The 20,396-nt window shown below is 45.6% G+C and overlaps 1 protein-coding gene across 1 annotated transcript in view; it reads left to right on the forward strand.

The window, feature by feature from the left end:
- LOC119397582 (glutamate receptor ionotropic, kainate 1) overlaps positions 1–20,396 on the forward strand; it is a 121,282-nt gene that overhangs the window by 98,996 nt on the left and 1,890 nt on the right. Inside the window, exon 5 of the mRNA XM_037665007.2 lies at positions 19,452–19,704. Coding sequence (XP_037520935.1) covers positions 19,452–19,704 — 253 coding nt within the window. The remainder of the gene's footprint in view (positions 1–19,451; positions 19,705–20,396) is intronic.

Here is a 20,396-nt window from a genome sequence, read left to right on the forward strand (position 1 = left end):
CGCGAACGTGTAGCAAATAGGAAGGACAGACAGATATTCGTATTTCAGTCGTTAAAGACTGCGCCCTTTTTTTTAGTAATTTAGGTTAGAGATTTGCGTTTGTGGGCCTGATAGGCACGATGATATGTCATTTCCCGTTGCAGCCGAACGTCGTTTATTGGACTGCGTTGTGCTTGCGCAAGGCTAAATCATGGGGTACAACTTTGCTAATTCCTCTGGAGACCTCAGTGACAAACTGTGGTACAAGTTTGCCCTCACGGATACAGCGCCACCGTTCGTTTTCTTTCTTTTCCTTCTTTTTATACCCATTCCCCTTCCCCCAGTGCAGGGTAACAGACCTGACTTGACCTCCCTGCCAGGGGCGCAGGCAGTGTAGAGAAGCATTGGAACGCTGTAATGGGTCGTCCTCTCGAGCGCCTTCTAGTGGGTCGCCCTCATCGGCGTGCTCTCCGAGAAGAGGCGAAGAGGCGACCTACTAGAAGGCGCTCGAGAGGACGACCCATTACAGCGTTCCAATGCTTCTCTACAGCAGAATTTTTTTTTCGGGGGGGGGGGGGGGGGGGGGCAGCTGCTTAATCTACTAGCGGTGGAGGCGGGCAGGCAGATGCGCTCGAGTGTCATTTTGTGCTCTGTATCCCATGGGAGAAAAAAAAATTCGGGAGGGGGGCGAAGGGGACGGGCCCGATGTTCCACCCCCTGGCTACGCCACTGCTCCCTGCCTTTAATTTTCCTCCTCTCTCTCTCTCTTTGCTCTTTCCTTGCAGTTTGGACGCTGATAAGCATAAATTTCAGGGCTTATAGTAGGCTATAGACTCAAGTAAGGATGAGCGTTTGCTTGTAGGTTGCACGACATCACTGCTTCCTCTTCTGTCAGATAGTTTTGCGACGGTGGTAATATTCTTCGTGACGGGCAATAGTGTTGCGGGACTTTCGTACAGGTGAAATGCACCCAGCTCACGCCACGTTATAGGCCTACATATCTCCAAGAGGAAGTAGCGCTTGCACATCTCCGCCTCAGCAGGCCTGCTCGAACGGCTCTGCCCAGCGTGAGGGACAGCTAGCGCCGCTGGGTGGCTGGACTGAGACCACCCTTACTGCGCATGCGCGAACCCTCTCCACACACCTCCTCTCCCACTTCCCCTCTCCCCCTTTCTCCCTCTCCACTTCCCCTCTGAAACGCGGGCTCGACATGCCGAAACGCTGCTTCGCATCGCCTCATGGTCCCCTTTAGCGGAGATGGTGTGATTTTAAACTGCTTTTTCATCACGATGAGCTCACCAGCCGAATCCAAGATACATCTGGTAATAAGACAAGTAATCCAAACATAATGCCAATACAACACACAAACAACATAACAAACACAATGTACCGTGAATGTGGCGTCACCGACGTCCGATTCACCACGAAGACCCGCGGTAACGAGCCGCGGTATTGCACCTACGGACCCTCCTGTGATCAGTATAAGCGACTGAGAAGAAAAAGAAGATGGCTTTCCCCTTCTAGTCGTCTTAGGCGGATGCATTAGGAACCCTGTGGGTTTCTCTCTTCTCTCTCTTGTATTCCTTGCTTTAATAAACACACAACACTACCGATTCCGTAAGGAGGCAGCGACCGTATAAAATCACGTTAATGTCTCTGTAAACACATGGGTTCTAAAGTACCTATAGTAATGCTCTCAATGCATTCTATATACGCCAGCGACGCCAGCGGGCACAATCCTAGGGCCCTCGTCTCCGAAACTGCTCTTGAGCCTGGCAGGTTCAATGCTGTCCGGACCAAATAGCTTCACGCTCAGTGTGCTTAGCGGTTGTGCACCGAACTGACGACGACGGAGTACAGAACAACCATTGTTCGACACGGAAAGAGAAAAGAAAGAAAAGCTAACGCTGCGAGAGGCCTTTCGGGGGCAATGACTAAAGGATACTTACATTTTTTTTTCACTCCGAAACAGTTGTTGGGATGTCAGCGTATACGATGTACATTATCTCGGGAAAGCCATCGGTGAAAAACATCTACTTAAATCGCCGCCGAATCTTTTCTTTCTCTCTCCTGCAAACACAATTCCAGGTTGCACAAAGTGCAGACTGGTCGTTCTTAGGTTGTCGATTGTCCTTCTGTGGCAGTATTTCTTCTAACGGGCGGCTGCTGCCGTCTCTTATAACCGCGTCTCCTCTGTTGTTCCTTTTCTTTTTAGGATTTCGTTTGTTTTGTTTTGTTTTAAATGGCGAGATACGTGTACTGAGTCAATACCAGTGAAGGTCCAGCTCTGATCCCTTGTAACCCGACTACGCCACACGTGGACGTGGGTTTCGCAAGAGAAAGCGAGAAAAATGACCTTGAACGTTGTCCGGCGCAAACAATCGCTACATAATTCTTTTAGTGCCACGTCTAACCTGAAAAAAAAAAGAAAATGTCTCCTTTGAACGGCTATTTTCCAAAGACTTCCAGAGCTAAGGCTTGGGGATGGAATCCTTTCAGCATCGTCAAATTTTTATTTCTTTTCTTTTTGGAGTACAGATATTGTGCAAGAGGATCATACATCAGGTATAAAAATAGTACAACAAAAAGGAACTGTGAACAAGTGAAACAAAAGAAACAGTACAAACAAAACTAGCATGTGGTAGTACAAGGACAAGTTAACAGCAGGTTATGGTGGGTGTATATTCTTAAAAATGGCGGGTTAATTGTTTGCGAAATTTTTCTCGATCTGGGCATGAAGCTACGACGTTAGCAAGCTGGTGCTCTTCGGTGTCATGGCTTTGGTAGGTACTGCAAACGGGCATCATTTCTGCAGTTGATTTATTATTAAGTGCGGAGCACTTTAGGGACCCGGGCTATCAAATGCTGTCATCCTATGCTGTCGTAGCTTGGCGTAACGAAGGCAAAACCACGAATAGCATAGCCGTCTGTATCATATTGAGGGCGTGCTCGCGCCGAGGAGAATAGGAGTTTCTTGATGATGATTAGTGAGCGCGCACTCCGCGAAGAAGTCTTCTTCCTCTTGTTCTTCGAGCGAGCGCCTTGATGATAAGTGCGGAGCACTTTAGGGGCCCGGGCTTTCGTATGCTGTCGTCGCTTGGCATAACGCAGGCAAAACCACGTATAAAATAGAAAGAAAAGAGGAAGCAAGCAAGAAATAGAAAGAGAGAGAAAAAAGGGAAAAAATAGGAGGAAAAATAGAAACAGCAAGAAAGGGAAAGGAATAGATAAAGAGAGCGAAAGAAAGAAGTAGAAATGAAGAGAGAAAAATACAAAGAAAAACAACGGAAAAAGAGAAACAGAAAGAAAGAGAGGAGGAAAAAAAGAGAAAACCTAAGAGAAGCAAAAATGGCTGCCCAGCTCCGCACTTCCTTCAGGCTTGGACCCAAAGGGCGAAGCTACCTTAATTTATGGCCTGAATGAATGAATGAATGAATGAATGAATGAATGAATGAATGAATGAATGAATGAATGAATGAATGAATTTTACTTAGGATTAGTCCGGCAGTTTCCTTCGGGCGAGGCGCGGGGAAGAGGAGATTAAACCTGATCTGATCAAATTGATTTACTTATCTGTTTATTTATTTAAACACATGGCCATTCCCAAGAAGTGACAATTGCGGGGATGGCAAGAATATACAATACAGAAATATGAAATGGAGGGTGAAAGTATGCAGGCAGACTAATTTTTCTGAAATACTGTGAAAGTGTTACAATGTGGTTGTTATGAACAACATGCAACACTAGACAGTCAAGAAGCGTACACCATTCAAAACCAAGATACACAAAACACAAGGGGTACAATAATGTGAAGTAGTTCACATAGTTTCGTAAATACATAAGTTATACAAGTTTTACTAAAGAAGGAATCGATTTAAAATAAACTGAGAGCATCAAATAGTAAGGATTAGTGGTATTTCCAACACAATGAAATTTGCGAGGCGAGTAAGTGAATATCATAAGATTGCAAAAAAGTTTCTAATGTTGGACTTTGGATAATATGAGTAGGTAAGCTGTTCCATTCTCTATGTGAGTGGAAAGAATGAAAATCTAAAACAGTCGGTACTAAAATGGTAGTTTTGCAGTGTTTGGGGATGTTTATGACGTGTATGTCTCGTTTCAGATTTAGAAAAGTAGCGGGAGCTATCTATAAGCAGCATCTTATGCGCGTCGCGCTTTAAAATGTTTCAAAGGTTTCAAGCTTCTCAAATGCCACACAACACACAGACGCGCACACCTTAGGTACCGACAAGCCTGCGAGCTTCCCTCAAGTCCCTCTACACCCCGCTTATGCGTAATCGGGACACAATTCCCACGGTTTCGTCTTTTTTTCAGTGAGTGTCTCAGTTTTCAACACCACCACCAGCAGTCGCAAAACGACTGGCGATCGATACGTACCCTCTGACTTGCGAAACCAGCGCCACCTGTTGAGTTTCCACAGAAGCGTCGCGTGCGCGCTGCTGTTTGTCTTGCGGCGCGACGTGCTTCGCAGATTATCTGCCGCTTTGGTTGAAACGCTTGCGCGAGCACGCGTACAAGTTCCTCGCTATTGAGTGAAGCACGCGTACTGATTTGCCTGGAGAGAGAGAGAGAAAAAGAAGGGAGAGAGTGAAATGCAAGGAGGAGAGAGAGAAGAGACAGCCTAGCGTCTCCCACGTGGCTACGTCTCTCTCTCTCCCTTTATTTTTTTTTTCTTCTTTTTTTATGGCTCAGAATTCTTCTGGTCTGTCTTCGCTGCCGTCTCGGTAAACTTTGGCCCTTTCATGCGTCTTCATTCGCTTGAGGAAATGGAGCACCGCAGTCTTTCCGCTCCCAGTGTGTGTGTGTGCTGTCGCGGCCCGGAAAGAAGCCTTCTTCACTTCCGGCGTGATTACGTTGTGGAGAAGAAGAAAGACACAGTTCGTGACGGCGCCCTCAGAATTTCAATAGACGTCTCGGAAAGGCAAGCTTCCGCCGGAAATAAAGAAAAACAGAAATTGCTTATCTATGATTCGAGTGTAGGTAAAGCGAGCGACTGTCAGACTACCCCCGCTGTGTGGTTTCCTCGTCAGGCGCAAATTACACGGAGTGGCGAGAAGTTGGAAAGACTTGAAATGTCAGAAATAATGGGAATGGGGGCGGCGCTGTCAAGGGTCCGTAATGGAGCCTAAGAGCAGCCTTATTATATTTGTGTTATAGTGTAGTTTACTTTTACGATAATGCGACAAGGAAGTGAACTCTTGCCTAATGACAAAAGGTGTAGTTGATCGATCACACAATTTTCAAAGCGCTTCGCGGAAGTATAATGAAGCACATCACGAATATTGAAGTCTGCGCAAGACCTTTAATAATAACACCTGGGATCTTACGTGCCAAAACCACAATATGATTATGAGGCACGCCGCACTGGAGGGCTCCGGAAATGTCGACCATCTGGTGTTCTTTAACGTGCACTGACGTCGCACAATACACGGACCTCTAGCATTACGCCTCCATTGAAATGCGACCGCCGCGGCAGATATTGAACCCGCGACTTTCCGGTAAGCAGCCGAGCACGGTAACCACTGTACCACCGAGGCGGACATTGCTCGTTTTCTTTCTCTCTGTCTCTCTTTCTTTGTTCTTAGCAGATAACCAACTTTGATTCCTTCACCCCTTTGCCCCAGCGCTGGGTAGCCAGTCGGTCTAAACACTGGATGACGTTTCTGCTTTACCCCCATGTCCCGCTTTTATCCTGTATCGTGAACATTGCCGTTGCCTTCATGGGGCCTGTCCTGCGATCCTGAATTCACAACGTCGCTTTCTATACGAAAGTTCGCGTGATACGGAAATGGTGATGTATACATGGGTTTGGTTCCGTACAGAAATACGTCTATCCCTCACTCCCCTCTCTTTCTCTTTCCCTACTGTACTTTAACCTGGAAGCGATATTAATCTTCATAATGTGAAGACCGATGTCGCTAGCAGGCAGGGCTGGGCAAAGATACTTTGAAATTGTGTCGTGATACAAGATACTTGGGCAAGAAGTATTTGAGGTGCAGATACAAGATACTACAGGAATTATTGTATCTGATGGGATACTTCCCAATTGTATCTTAAGATACTTCACCTTTTAGCCACTTGCGCGAAACAAACAAGGACGAAGAAAAGAGCACACACGGACAAGCGCAATCTAACAACTGGTTTCTTTTTGAAAAAAAACATCTCAAGTACCCAACAAGATCTGCGCGAGGTGGTCAGAGATCACATCACAAACGCATTTAACTATCATGTGTTTACAAAGCCTCGGATCCGCGCGTCCAGAGCAACAGATACGTCAAATGCACATCTAGCAAACAACTTAGAAGAAAACGTCATTAAAGGTTTGATGACAGGAGTGAAATCTCTTTATGTAACAAAGCAATGGAAGGATGGCTGATGAACTTTTCTTTTAGTTTTTCTATCCAATGCGCTTCCACGATTTCTCTCGCTGTTTGATTTCTGTGTTTGAACAAAGTGCTGGCGCTGCTATAGGCTGAGGTGTGCACCCACATTCCTGACAATGCGTGGCCAAATGCGTACTCGGGTGACCTTTCAGGCTGGACAAGTGTTCCCTTAGTCTTGTGTTGCAGCATCGCCCAGTTTGCCCCACGTACGCATGGCCACACGTCATAGGGATGTTATACACAACATTTTCGCGCAATCTACGAACTGGTTCTTACGCGGATACTTAATGTTACATTCTTTTTTTTTTTGCTGTTTCCTCGCTTTCGAACATCTTTTTTTTACCTTGGAACACACACCTCCTGTTTTCTTTTCCGCTGTAAACACCACTTGTACACCGTAATTTCCCGCCACCTTTTTAAGCCTGTGTGAAATGCTGTGCACATATGTTGGGTACTTCAGGAGAGGTTTCTTTTCTTTTCAAAAATAGACCAGTTGTTAGATAGCACTTGTCCGAGTGTGCTCTTTTCTTCGTCTTTGTTTGTTTCGCGCAAGTGGCTAAAAAATGAATTCGTTCCAACTAGGCCGGCTAGCAGTTTTGCTTAAGATACTTCGATACGTTGTCAAATTTGCTATTATAAATTTATATAATGAAGCAGCAAAAACCTATGTACAAAAGTGTTTAATTGAAACTTTTTAACTGCAACCAACATTGTTTAATTTTAATGAAATATATGTTTGTATCCCGAAAGTTCTCTGTTCCTTGCTCAGAGCATAGTAGTTTCATCCTGAAACTGCTTAACATGAGAGCTCGTTGTACGCTGTGCTGTCAGTGGTTCTTTTCTTGACACTTTTGTAATTGATGGTTGTCGCTGCTCTACTCGGCAACCAGCTAGCGGGTTGCCATCTATACTTGCAAGAACGCCATGAAGTCTCCGCATGATGGCGTAAATTAAACGCCGCTGGGCTGTCTTACCTTCTCCGTAGGCGTATTACCGTTTTCGCAATACCGCATCACCCGACAGGTGTAGAGCAGCAACAACGCAGGTAGCGATATTTTTTGTGAAGCATCATGAGAATACGATAACTACAGAGTCAGCGCTCATAATTCAAAACTGCAATGATTTTTTATATTTCATTTATCTGCTGGCGTAAAGCGTCTTTAGTAACATATTCATTAAAGTGCAATCTTTTACCATTTCTTCTCCGAGAGGACATGTGCCGCCCAGAAGCGTCTCAGACGTATCCTACTGACACAAAACGTCGCAGTATATCACTGCTATTCACACTATTGCCACTTCTAGCTCTGCTTACTTGCTCATTTGTAAGAATAAAAAAAAAACTTTACGGTGACCGAAAAAAGGACAACGAATATGTCTAAGTCAAATAGCAGGGCGATTTCGTTTGAAAAAATCACAGTGAATAAGTAAACAGGTTGTCTCACGTAAGTAGAGCCAAATACTTGAAAAAACAAGTGGTTAACCGTGACTGAATGAAACCAATGGCATGTAGTTTACCGTCAAGTGGGCTCGATGTAGTATTTTTTTATTGGTTAATTCGTGAACTGACTAAGGACAATTATGCAACATTTTTAATATTCTCTTTAGGGCCAAGTGCGCTTCGTCATGCCATAGAGTGCGTTTAAAAACGACCAATCCAGTTCTTATGTTTTTTTGGTTTTTTTTCTTTTGCGGAGGGGGGGGGGGGGCGACGTACGTACATGCTGCGTGGTGAATATATTCTGGCTTTTAAAGAGCGCCCGTGAAATATGAAGTCAAACCACGTGACTGCGCTCATGCGCTACCACACTGCAGCGCTCTCAAACATTCTTCGAGCGAAACAACCGGCGCGCGGACCACCATCCTATCGCTTCTCAGGGATGATGGCGTTTGTTTTCCTTGTGCGGCAGCCAGAAATGTGGACGCACTGTGGAGACGAGGCCTAGAGCAGCGGCCGCTCATTTCGTCACGGTCCACGCGCCGGTTGTTGCACTCAAACACGTCTGAGAGCGCTGCAGTACGGTAGCGCACGAGGGCAGTAACGCAGTAATATTTCTCCGGCCTTCTTTAAATACCGGAAAATATGACTACGCAGCATGTGCGTTTCTACGAAGAATTGCATCGGTCGTTTTGGAACGCCTTCTACGACGTAACGAAACGCACTTGGCCCTAAAGTCAATATCAGAAATGTTGCATAATTCATCTTTGTTAATTTACAAATTAAGCGATATATAAGATTACCCTAACGAGAGCCACATGACGGGAAACCATGGATGGATGAATGAAAGAACTTTATCGAGGTCCAATAGGTCGTGCTAGTTTCCTAGCCCGAAGCGGGCCGCTCCCACGTTGGGACCGAAAGACCTAGCAGCCTTTCGGCCGCTTCGTGGGCCCATTGGACTGCCCATAATTGTCCCTTTAATGTCGGACTGCACAGAGCTGCGTCCCACCGCTCTTCAGTGTTTTCCTTGTCGCTGCGTAACGCGGAGCAACGCCAGAGCATATGAGTGAGATCTATGGTTTCGTGGCATGTTTGGCATGTTGTAGGAGTAGAGAACTCCGGATAAATCATGTCCTTGGCTTTATTCAGTTGAGGTTAACCGCCTCTTTATAAATATTTGGTCCCAGTTAGGTGAAACACCTTGTATATATGCGGTACAGGCGGCACCCCTAAAAGCGACGACAACAGAGCATGAGTGATCGTCAACTTGAATGTTAAGGTCAGACAACATAAAAGCCAGTGCCTATGAAAAATAGCATAAAAGGGCGCGTGGGTGCGCTCATGAGAAAAACGGAGTACTGGGTATTATATGTTTCTCAATCCCCTTCCAAAATCTGTTTTGAATTTTTCTTATAATTCCGTTATTATATTGCAAACTCATTTCGCTATTTTTACTAAATCGGAAGCAGAATTTTGTTACGGGTACTCTAGGTACGCTCAGATTATTTCACCTTTGTCGCCTTGACGTAACAGTAAACTCACATTGAATGTAGATATGTAAATAGTAGCAATGACGCAGACAGTTAAAAATAAGAATAAAGCAGAGAATAAATTTAGGAGCAGGTTACAAAAGACGTGTTACAGTAAACAGACGAGCAAAACAAAGAAGCCCAGGTAATGCGTGGGATGCAAACGGAGGATATCATAGAGATCACTTGTTCTAACAGTCAAATTATCATTAAAGAGCTTCTTGAATAATTTAGGAGGAAGAACAAAGGTACAGCACGCCAAAATATATTTTGCTTTTGTTACGTAAATGCTTGTTCTGCTGCATCTAGCATCGGCACCGGTGGTGCGGCGGTTGTGATACTCTCATTTGCATATAAGTGAATCTCATCGTATATAAGTGAAGCTTACATTCACGAGATCTTTCAAATCACTAATGTGCGAAAGCAGTGAGACGCAAAGCAGCCCCATTCTTGCACTTTTGAGACTGGAACGAAGCACCACGCGAGACAAACTTCGATAACGACGCAATAGCGGCATCAGAATTTGAGCGGATGATGCCGTACGCATCGGCGTACGCAACGAAGTGCCGTCGTTACGAACAAATGTCATCACACCGACACAATTAAAAAAAAAGAAAAAGAAAATGTCGAGAAAACAAAAGGTCCGTGGCGCGTAGATGTTCGCGCGCTTGTTGTCGAGATGGCTCGAGAGCCATCACGTGACTTTGCTCCACCAATGGCGACGCGTATACCTAATCGCTTGGGCTCGCTAGAGCACTCTGGCGGAAAGATAAAAGAATGTCGCAGTTGTTATCCATTCTGTTGGCTTAATGGCAGCAGTATCAGCATATGAAGCGGAGTTCAGCTGACGTTTATTGTTTTGCATGGTGCTGTTTCCATAGCAGTATCTTGTATCTTAAGACATACGATAAACTGCTGAATGTATCGGAAATTCAGATACAGATACTCGTTTTGTGAGACGTATCGCGATACAGATACAAGATACTCAAAGAGTATTTAAGTTACTATCTGAGATACATGTATCTTCGATACTGCCCAGCACTGCTAGCAACCATCCTTGAATGCCATCCTTAAAGATCATCGAGGATGAAAGCAACGAAGGTATTGCTAAAAATTTTGAAGGTCAACAAACTTACACGAGAGGCTGCAGACTGATAGTGATGCCGTATATCGCACAAGCCTGACGGACTGTGACGTGTGTGTGCCCCCCCCCCCCCCATCTCTCTCTCTCTTTCTCGCTCCTACTTTCTTTACTGTTCTAACTTTCAAAACCCCTTCCCTTGATCCAGTGTAGGGTAGCGTTCTTCTAAATAGGTTAACATCCCTGTCTTTCCTTTTCTCTCGGCGGTTTTCCTTCATAACGTGAATGCAAGCAAAACTTCGAGCGGCACGTGCTAAGGAACGTCATAGCGTGTGGACGGTCGACCGATTTGTTTGCAGGCATTCTCATAACGGCGGTTAAAAGGGTTGGGGCGTGTCACCCGGTAATTACCGCTTCTGTGGGCCCCGCGTCAAACAACACGTTTGATTTTTAATTATCGTTTCTTGACTTATTCATGCATCACTTCTTTTTAATTTCTTACTTAGCGGCGCCGTCGCCTTTTTGGAAAAGACTTAGAGGGATTCCGGTAACCCTAATTAAACCTGTTGCGTGGAACCTGTTAAAACCGAACGTCGAGCGAGCGCCCTCCCCTTCTTTTTGTTGCGTTTCCGGGCCTCTCCTGTTAAGCCATCGACCATCGCTCGGCTCCCTGTAATTGCGTTAAACTTCAAAACGTCAACCTGCTCGCTAGCTCCCTCCCTCTCTCCCGCCCCTGGTCTGTGTACCTAGAGTCGGGAGGGCAGGGCCCCGGCTTGTTGACTTTTAAAAAAATTCTTTTCTTTCAACACTCTAGAAACACTGCACTGGCATTATATCTTTCTTCTTTTTTGGTTGTTAGGGAGAGACGCAAAGTTCACTTGAGATTGATAAAATCTGCCGCACTCGATGCCTAATTGTTGGGCATACATTTAATGACGGCTCAGCGTTTGCCTGCAGCGGTGCACAACCTGCGGCTTCCAATAAGTTAGCGAGAACACGGGCAAAACGCTTTAAAACCGCCACAATATCACTTCTTTTTTTTTCTGCGGCCGTTTAGTACGTTCGGGGAGAGAGGGGGGGGGGGTCAGTTTCCATTTTAATCCGTGCGGAATATTTTTGCGGTATATATATATATATATATATATATATATATATATATATATATATATATATATATATATATATATATATATATATGCAGCATGTTAATGTTTGATTCAACGCCTCAAGTATCTGTTAAAAAAAAACAATATATAAAACTTATTTCATTGGATAAATATTTAGAAAGCAACAATGCGATCACTGCACTCTTCTCGTTGCTCACATTTGAGAGCGAGAAGTACTGATGCGTCCCGTGTTATTTGAATAGGACGCGCTCGTGCGCTATATGACCTGATGTAACATTAAAGCTCGCAATATAGTATGGTCAAACGCTACGTAATTATCACATGGCGAACTTGCGTAAATTAAATGCCGACCGAAGGAGTGGAGATACATGATTTTAACAACCAGTGCACCGCTCGCCCTCACCATCCGACATAGTGCGTCGCGTAATGCTTTAAAAACAACATAACGCTGTTCGAAAAACAGGTGATTTATGCAACTCTAGGTGCCCAAGTTGTAATTATGACGCGTGAAGTACTTCCTCTGCACAAAGCAGAAATTTCATGACCGAACTACTTGCGTATACGTCTTCAACCGCGCTTAGTAAGCACGTAGTGAAATACAGAACAACTGTCTTAGTTAGTTAGTTAGTTAGTTAGTTAGTTAGTTAGTTAGTTAGTTAGTTAGTTAGTTAGTTAGTTAGTTAGTTAGTTAGTTAGTTAGTTAGTTAGTTAGTTAGTTAGTTAGTTAGTTAGTTAGTTAGTGAAAATCATGGCGATGAAAAATAAATAAATATTACGTAAAAGCATCTAGGGACGCTTCACGTGAGTCAGCCAAGCCATAAAAAAAATCGCATATTCACGAAGTGCATTCACATAGTGACATCAAAGACAAAACAAATTACACTTCATTCACATAGCACTATATTTCACGTAAAATGCAGTCCCGCGAATACCGATTATGTTGAAAATAACGCTGCACATAACGTCCGGTCGCATAACAACGATGTTTGTTTGTTTCGATGTGCGCAGTAGAACGTGCGCCTTGCTAAGCTCCTGCAGTGTGTCAAAAAAAAAAAAAAAAAAGAAAGAAACCTGACATCCCACCGATTGTCAGGAGAGGAGGAAGAATGACGGAAGTACTGCGTTCAAGCTCCTTCATTATTCCCCCATTATTTGACAACTAGCTGGCAACCGAATGAGACAGCTCTCGTACAACCAAGCAATCCCGGACGTTAAGCCTCGTTCTTGCGTATAGGCTCTGTTCGAACTTGGACGAGAAACATGTCGAGTCGTTGTTTAAGCTCTTACCGCGCGTGATTGCCTGCCTGTTCGGAAGACGGTTGCTCTTACGCCACGAAACGGCATGACATCCGAATGCGCTTCCTCGTTTTAACGAGACCCTACATTTGGCAGAATAATTGCGTATTGCGGAAGTAGCGAGACGGCGCGTGTCTAGCATGCTAGAGCTGACGTGCACTTTAGGTAATAACAAGAAAAAGAAAGAGAGAAAGAGGAGGAGAAGGAACTGAGAGAGAGGAGGAGTAGGGATACATACGGCGCGAAGAACAGCTATTAAAAATTGCAGTCAGTTTTCAACAGTGAAACACATCGGATAGCGAAGCGGTAAGCGCACGAGTGTGCGTGACCAAGCGTCATCATCATCATTTCGTTTTATTTGTTTATTTATTCACTCTACCTACGACCACGTGACCTGCGAGAACACTACTGCTACTACTACTACTACTACTACTACTACTACTACTGCTGCTATTGCTACTACTACTGCTACTACTACTACTACTACTACTACTACTACTACCACTACAACTACTACTACTACTACTACTACTACTACTACTACTACTACTACTACTACTACTACTGCTATTACTACTACTACCACTACAACTACTACTACTACTGCTACTACTACGACTACGACGACGACGACAGCACAGGATAGACTAAGACACCTTCGCTGTAAAAGCACATAATTATGCGGATCTTGTTAACCGATACGTATGACGTAACGTCTCCGTTTACCCAGCTACAGCTTGCTCACGATGGCGAATAAGAAAGCAAGAGAAACATTACGAAGTTGTCGAAAACCAGCATCAAATGATTATGATTCAGAACGAATCAGGGGTATTTACACTGGCTACAGAAGTGACACGAGTTTTGCGGACGTCATGACAACTTGGACGTATTCGAAAAATGTCGAGCACTCGAGAAACAGAAGGAGGAGTGACGCGAAACGGGGGGGGGGGGGGGGGGGTGTTGTCCATCCGCCTGCTCTTTCAGCCTTCTAGTTGAGACAATGCCTATCGTTCAGTGCAACGCGTGACGTAAGAATTATAGTGTGCCGTATTAAGAGATATGTTCCCTCGGCACCATGTCAAACCTGTTACTCCGATTTAATAGAAAAGCTCGAGTGATGTTTAAACTTAAGGAGAGAGTCTAGTGCGGGATGTCACAACCAAACTTGTGTACGGGTCAGTATATTCATCCACGGGGGCGTCTTTGCGGATGCCGCATCAAAACCTAATTTTAAACAGCGACGCACGTCATTAGAGCTTGGCAGAGCACTCTGAAAAAAAAAAAAAAACACACCGAGTACAAGGAATGACTGCCCACGCAATGAAGCAGATTTCTTTCCCATCATTTGAAAACTTCGTTCTATTGGCCTCGAGTAGTTACGGAGTCGCCCTCTGTCGGACGCGCCTCGATTGCGTGCTAGGCAGGATACCACCGGCGCGCTCCCCATAGGTTTTGCTGTCGGCGCTCTACAAAAACACCTCGCGGAAGCCCTCCAGGGCATTTCTGTAAGTACTTTCGAAATGAACTGTGTTCTTTACTGTCAAATAATCATTTTCGACGAACTGAAAGCACAAGATAGTCTACAGTCGCTGTCTCTTTGCAGAAAACCGAGCACCCGCGTCACTCTGTCACCGCGTTGGAGACCCCTGAACCGGCTTCTTGCGTGAAAGGTAGTCACTGGCTGATTGCAAACTATGTGAAATATCTCGTTAGAGTAGACTGCCTGTATAACCAAACGGAGCATAACAGAAAGAAGCCTCAAGCCAGCGATCGCACGGGTTCGCGACAACTGACGGTGCCTCTGCATGTATGAGCGTCTGCATGTATGTTCGTACTGATACTTTCGCTTTTGCTGCGAGCGCGTTTTGGCACCGCGCTGTGAACTTTAGGCCGCAAAATATGCGAATTTGTGAGTAAACAAACAACTACTGTTGCGCGGACGCTATCCGAGCAGTTCAAAAACAATTTCCTTACAACTGCGGCTTCGGTGCGCATGGCAACTTCGTGATCTGCTGTCCCGACGATTCAGTGTTTTTTTTTTCTTTTTCAGTCTAAATTCGGGTACGTTTCAATGTCATTTGACAAGTCTCGCACTGCGTATTGATCGGTCTTCTCAGCGGGCAAATGCCGCTTCTTCTGTTTCTTTATTCAGCGCATTCATTTCGTTTGGTGCTCACACAAAACGTGAGCAAATGCGACGCCTTTTTTAATGCTCCTTAATTATCGTTACGTTTGCATTCCAGTGACTTTGCCGCTCTCTGTCATCAACAAATTCATAGACCAAAGCTTCACCACTTCGAGATTGCTGGTGGAAGAATAACCATTCTATGAGACCGAGCATGTAGTAGCATGCGACGCCTAGGAAAAGAAAGAAAATACAGTAACGTTTGCCGGACTTGTTCTGCAAACGTCGGCTGTGAACTAGGACCCACATGAACTTGAAATAGCGGTGAATAAAATAGAAGGTATTGCAGCAACCAGCAGCCGCAAAACAGGATAGTAATTATTTGGCGTGTACCCGAGCAATTTTGGCAGCAGAGTCGTGTCTAACGCCAACAGGGTAGCATCTTTCCCACGTAAATAAATGAGGCTCCAAGAAAATACATGGGATTGGCCGGTGGGCCGATCACGGAGGCAATGCAAAATTTATGTAGCTTATGAAGCAATGCATGCCTCATCAAATGGGAAGGTTGCTCGTCGGCGTCCCGCGTCGGCGGCGTCAACACGAGTGATGCAAAAAATAATCGTCACGTGATGGTGTCACCATATGACGTCATCATGACGTCACAGATCGCCAATATATGTAGCGTCATTATGACGTCACATGATGACGTATTCACACGTCATGGTCGCTTTGCATTGCCTCCGTGATCGGTCACGGAGGCCATGCAAAACCGCGTTAGGTGCAGAACACTTTTGGAGGGGGGCGCGGGAGAATCAGTACATCGACTGACCAGAAGAAGATGGCTTTCGCCTTCTAGTCATCTGTAACGAATGCATAAGGGACCCTGTGCGTTTTTAATTCAACGTATCTAAACAATGACTTGCGCATCTGCAGCCAATTTTGTGGACGCTGAGCGCGGGGCCGACGATCAAGAGGTCGCATTGGAGGGTTCTGAGATGGCATCGCACGTGGTAAAAGGTAGCGCTTTTACCATCCTGTGGCAGATAAGCATCATTTGCCGGCGGGAAGCGCGCGCGAGCCATCGTCTCAGTGCGCGCTGTCTGCTACTCACTGAACATTGCAGGCCCGACGCAGTAACAAAAGTCTTCGTCGCGGAAGTGCTTGTTGCACACAAGACTCGTAGCGGATGGCTACTTGCCGGTTCGTAGCTTTACAACCCATGCTTCACGCTGTTTCTTGTCCCGCGGTTACCGGTGCAGGCTGACACTGGGCTCCGTTGCGTAAACGCGGCATTGCGGCACCGAGCGGTAGAGCCCCATGTTCGTCGCCTCCGGAGGCAGCCACTCTATTACAATGGTTTCAATTGAGTAGGAAATGAGAGAAAACTTCCGAAATTGAACAGACCGCAGTGCATGTGGGACTTGAAACTCGTTTTCAAAGCACGCGGCAGTGCGCCACAAGCAGCCGACGCGGCCGCTGAGACCACGTGATCCTGCCAAGCACGTCACGCCGACGGTGGCGCGGGCGTTTCCAGTGGTGGGCCTCGAGGCCAATATGAGTGCAATGAAACTTAAGAATCGAAGAGCGCGACAATTAGAAATATTCACACGGTCCCTTGCGCATTTGAGTAAGACAACTCGAAGGCGAAAGCCGTCTTCTTCATCTTCCCATTCGATTGTATTGATTCTCTCCCCCGAAAGCTTTCTGTACCCAACGTGGTTTTGCACTGCCTCCGGGATCGGCCTACCCTTGACCAATTAAGTGACGATGTCATGTGATGACGTGTCCTCATGTGACATCATAGTGGTGTCATGATGACGTTGCAAATGTTGGCGACATGTGACGTTTGGTGATGTCATAGGGTGACGTCACCACGCGATAATTTTTTGCATCACTCGTGTTGATGGCGACGACGACGATCACTTTTCGCGTTTGATGAAACATCTAAGACTTTCGCCTTACTAAAAATTTGCCATGGCAACATCCTCGACGACAATTTCCTCGGTGTGTTGCGCTGTCGAAACCTCTTAAGAAATGTCGTTAACTCGAAAATATGAACAAGGTGGCGATGCTACGTGCTTACATTAACGCAAAATGAAGTAGAATGAAAGTGTGAGAACATTTACTCAACGTGAGTCCTGATTTGGGGCCAACTGGGATGCTGCCTTTCAAAATAAACTTGGAACGTTCGAAAGGCAGAATCGGATGCTCCTGCCGTGCCACTTCACTCTTTCGGTCAAGAATACATTTGAGGACGAAATTTGAACGCATAGACACGTACGCATTAGTGATGCAGAACTATCGATGGTACTATCGATACTATCGATAGCTGAGTCACTATCGAACTATCGATGGTGAAAAATACAATCGATAGCGCTATCGGTAGTAAAAATTTCGATGGTACTATCGATAGTATAAAATCAAAAGCGCGGACTCACTGCAGTATAAACTTGGTTCCCCGCGCGCGTGGTACATAGTGGAGTCTGAGAAGAAGGCTGAAGGGCAAGAAAGGTGACATGATTGTGTTCTTCACCAGAGTGCTTTGCTGACACATGATCATAAATCAAACTGTTCAGCTGTAGCGGAAAGGAAGCCTTTACATGTGGTGGGACTTCGCGGCTTCAAATTTATATTGCATTTTATGATTTCAAAATTAAAAAATGTCAAGAAGTTAATTGTACGGTATAACTGGTTGCCTTTGGATACGAATTTATGGATGGATATATTCCGTCATTTTCACTGCGGAAATATTTAATTTCTCTGCCAAAAATTGCTCATAAATTAAGCGAAGCTGGTAGTAGGCTATCCCAAATATTTTGGCAATGTGGCCGGCCAGCAAGCGCATCATTATTCACACCACTATCGACAGTATTGTCACGTGGTTGTGACGGTGAAGAATGCTGCAGCAAGACCGGGAAATACGGAGCTCTTTATTTGGGCGAACTTGCACCGACAATATCAAAACTCAAAATACAAGCGATGCATGCTGTGCACTGATAGCGGCGAGAGCAGTCAGCCGTTCAGTAATGTGATCTTCGGTAAAACGCGTCGTCCTTTATACATCAGTCATCAAACCTTCCAGCGTCATCGCTGGTGCTCGCGTAAGCTCTCGAATATACTTGACTATTCGCGTCCGGCACGTAATCTTAACAGAATGAACTCAAACTATTGTGAAGCTTCTCAAACATCACGGAGCGGTGTGCGTCAAACTTTGCTAACAGACTTTGTGGGTGAAACCCGAATACGTCAAAACAAAGCAATAAACACGCGTGCAATAATATCGCTATAGTATATTAACGATGGTACTATCGATTGCACCTATCGATAGCTTGTCAATAGTAGCACTATCGATAGTTTGTTTACACTATCGATAGTTTAAAAAAAACTATCGATACTATCGATAGTCAATTTACCGATAGTTCTGCATCACTAGTACGCATACTCATAACGGTAATCATGTCTAATTAAGTCATTTAGTTCTCGGTATCGAAGCTCATTCGAAGCCAAAATGTGCAAGGGGTGTATCTCTGCGGAATAAGAATGTCCCACAGTTTCAAACTTCAGCGCTACACAAATGCAAGCGCAAACCTTTTCAAACGTACTGTCCGCGGTAAAGCGTCAGCGTTATTGTATGACCGTTGTCTGAAAACGGCTTATATTATACACCGAAACCTTAAACGAACGAAGGGGGGGGATTGTTCCAGAGGCTCGTATCTTAGTCAGACACATCGAAATGAAAGCCAATTACGACGTCTGAAGTACTTTGTATAAAGCGCCTAAGATAAAAAAAATCACACTGCGAAAACGCTGCGTATACTATAGTGTATTCTACCGCATTGCCTGTTCGACGTTCGACATGCAACGGAATACAGAACGTCATCTTTATTTAGTTATTTCATTCTTTAATACATTAGTTCATTAGATTGTTTATTGTTCTTTGTTTGTTCATTTGGTTCTGTCTAACCGAAACTTGTAAGAGTTTTCGTGACATCTACCGAATTGATAGAAAGAGATTTTACCCCCATATTACCATCCCTATGTTAGGGTAGCACACTGGACGTAGTCTAGTTAACCTTTCTGCCTTTCCTATATTCCTTTCTCTCTCTCTCTATCTTGCTCGAGAGTGACGTGCGCTGCTTAGCCTTTGGTTAGGACAGGGGCCCCCATGTGTCAATAACTTCCTATTTCCCATTCCTTATCGCCAGGTTAGCAAACCGAACACTCGATTGGTCGGCTTTCCCGCCTTTATGCTTCTTTCCTGTCTCCTCTCACGTCCTCAGTGTCAATTACGAGATGAAGGGCAAATGATTCATCTCGGCGAAGTACGTTCGGTGTGTGGCCGACGTCTCTTTCCGCGCCTAAGTCTCACAGGGCGAGTGCATCGGATGCACCAATACGTTGCCCGTTGACTAACGACAGGCCGCCGCCGTATAAGGAGCGCAGGGCACTAATCCTACGCCGTCTCCTCGCAGTGTGCAGCTTGCTGGGGCACGGTCATCGCGGGCATCTTCGGGCCGTCGTCAGACGTGACCAGCATGCACGTGCAGTCCATCTGCGACGCGCTGGACGTGCCGCACATCGAGATGCGCTGGGACTTCCAGCTGCAGCGGGACGACCTCTCCATCAACCTCTTCCCCAAGCCCGCGGTGCTGGCCAAGGCGTACGTAGACCTCATCAAGACATGGGGCTGGAACAGGTTCGCCCTCGTCTACGAGGACCACGAAGGTACGTGCCGTCGTTATTCATCGTGCTGGATACGTCTGTAGCCCTCCGCGGTGAAGTGGTTACGTTGCTCGGCTGCTGACCCTAATGTCGCGGGTTCGATACCGGACGCGGCGGTCGCATTTTAATGGAGGCGAAACGCTAGAGGGCTGTGTACTGTGTGATGTAAGTACACGTTAAAGAAAACCAGATGGTCAAGATTTCCGAAGCCCCCCACTACGGCATGCCTCATATCATATCGTGGTTTTGGCGCGTAAAACTCCAGATATTATATTAGCTACTTTTTACTTGTATGGACTTAGCAGTGATTCCTATAGCCTCTCGTCTGCGGTTTATGGGGTGTCATATGTGCCTCCAAGAGGCGTAGCCGCACCAACTCGCGAGAGATGGTCGCACTGTACGCTCGCACTATAGCGTACGTCCCACTTGCCCGAAGTCACCCAACGTGACAGCTTAGCGGCTAAAGTACTGAGTTGTTCAGCTAGAGGACACGGGTTCGATTCCCGACCACGGCGACCCCATTTCGGTGGGGGCGAAACGCGACACATTTCTCGTACTTCGATTTAGGTTCATTTTCGGACACCCACCTGCTTAAATCAGAGTCTTTAAATACGGCGTGACCTATGACGGGTGCCCTGGTGCCCCATCATGTGTCATGGTCTTGGCGCGTCAACCCCCAGATTTCTTTTGTCTGT

The sequence above is a fragment of the Rhipicephalus sanguineus genome, chromosome 6 (assembly GCF_013339695.2).
Source record: "Rhipicephalus sanguineus isolate Rsan-2018 chromosome 6, BIME_Rsan_1.4, whole genome shotgun sequence".
NCBI classification, from domain to species: domain Eukaryota; kingdom Metazoa; phylum Arthropoda; class Arachnida; order Ixodida; family Ixodidae; genus Rhipicephalus; species Rhipicephalus sanguineus.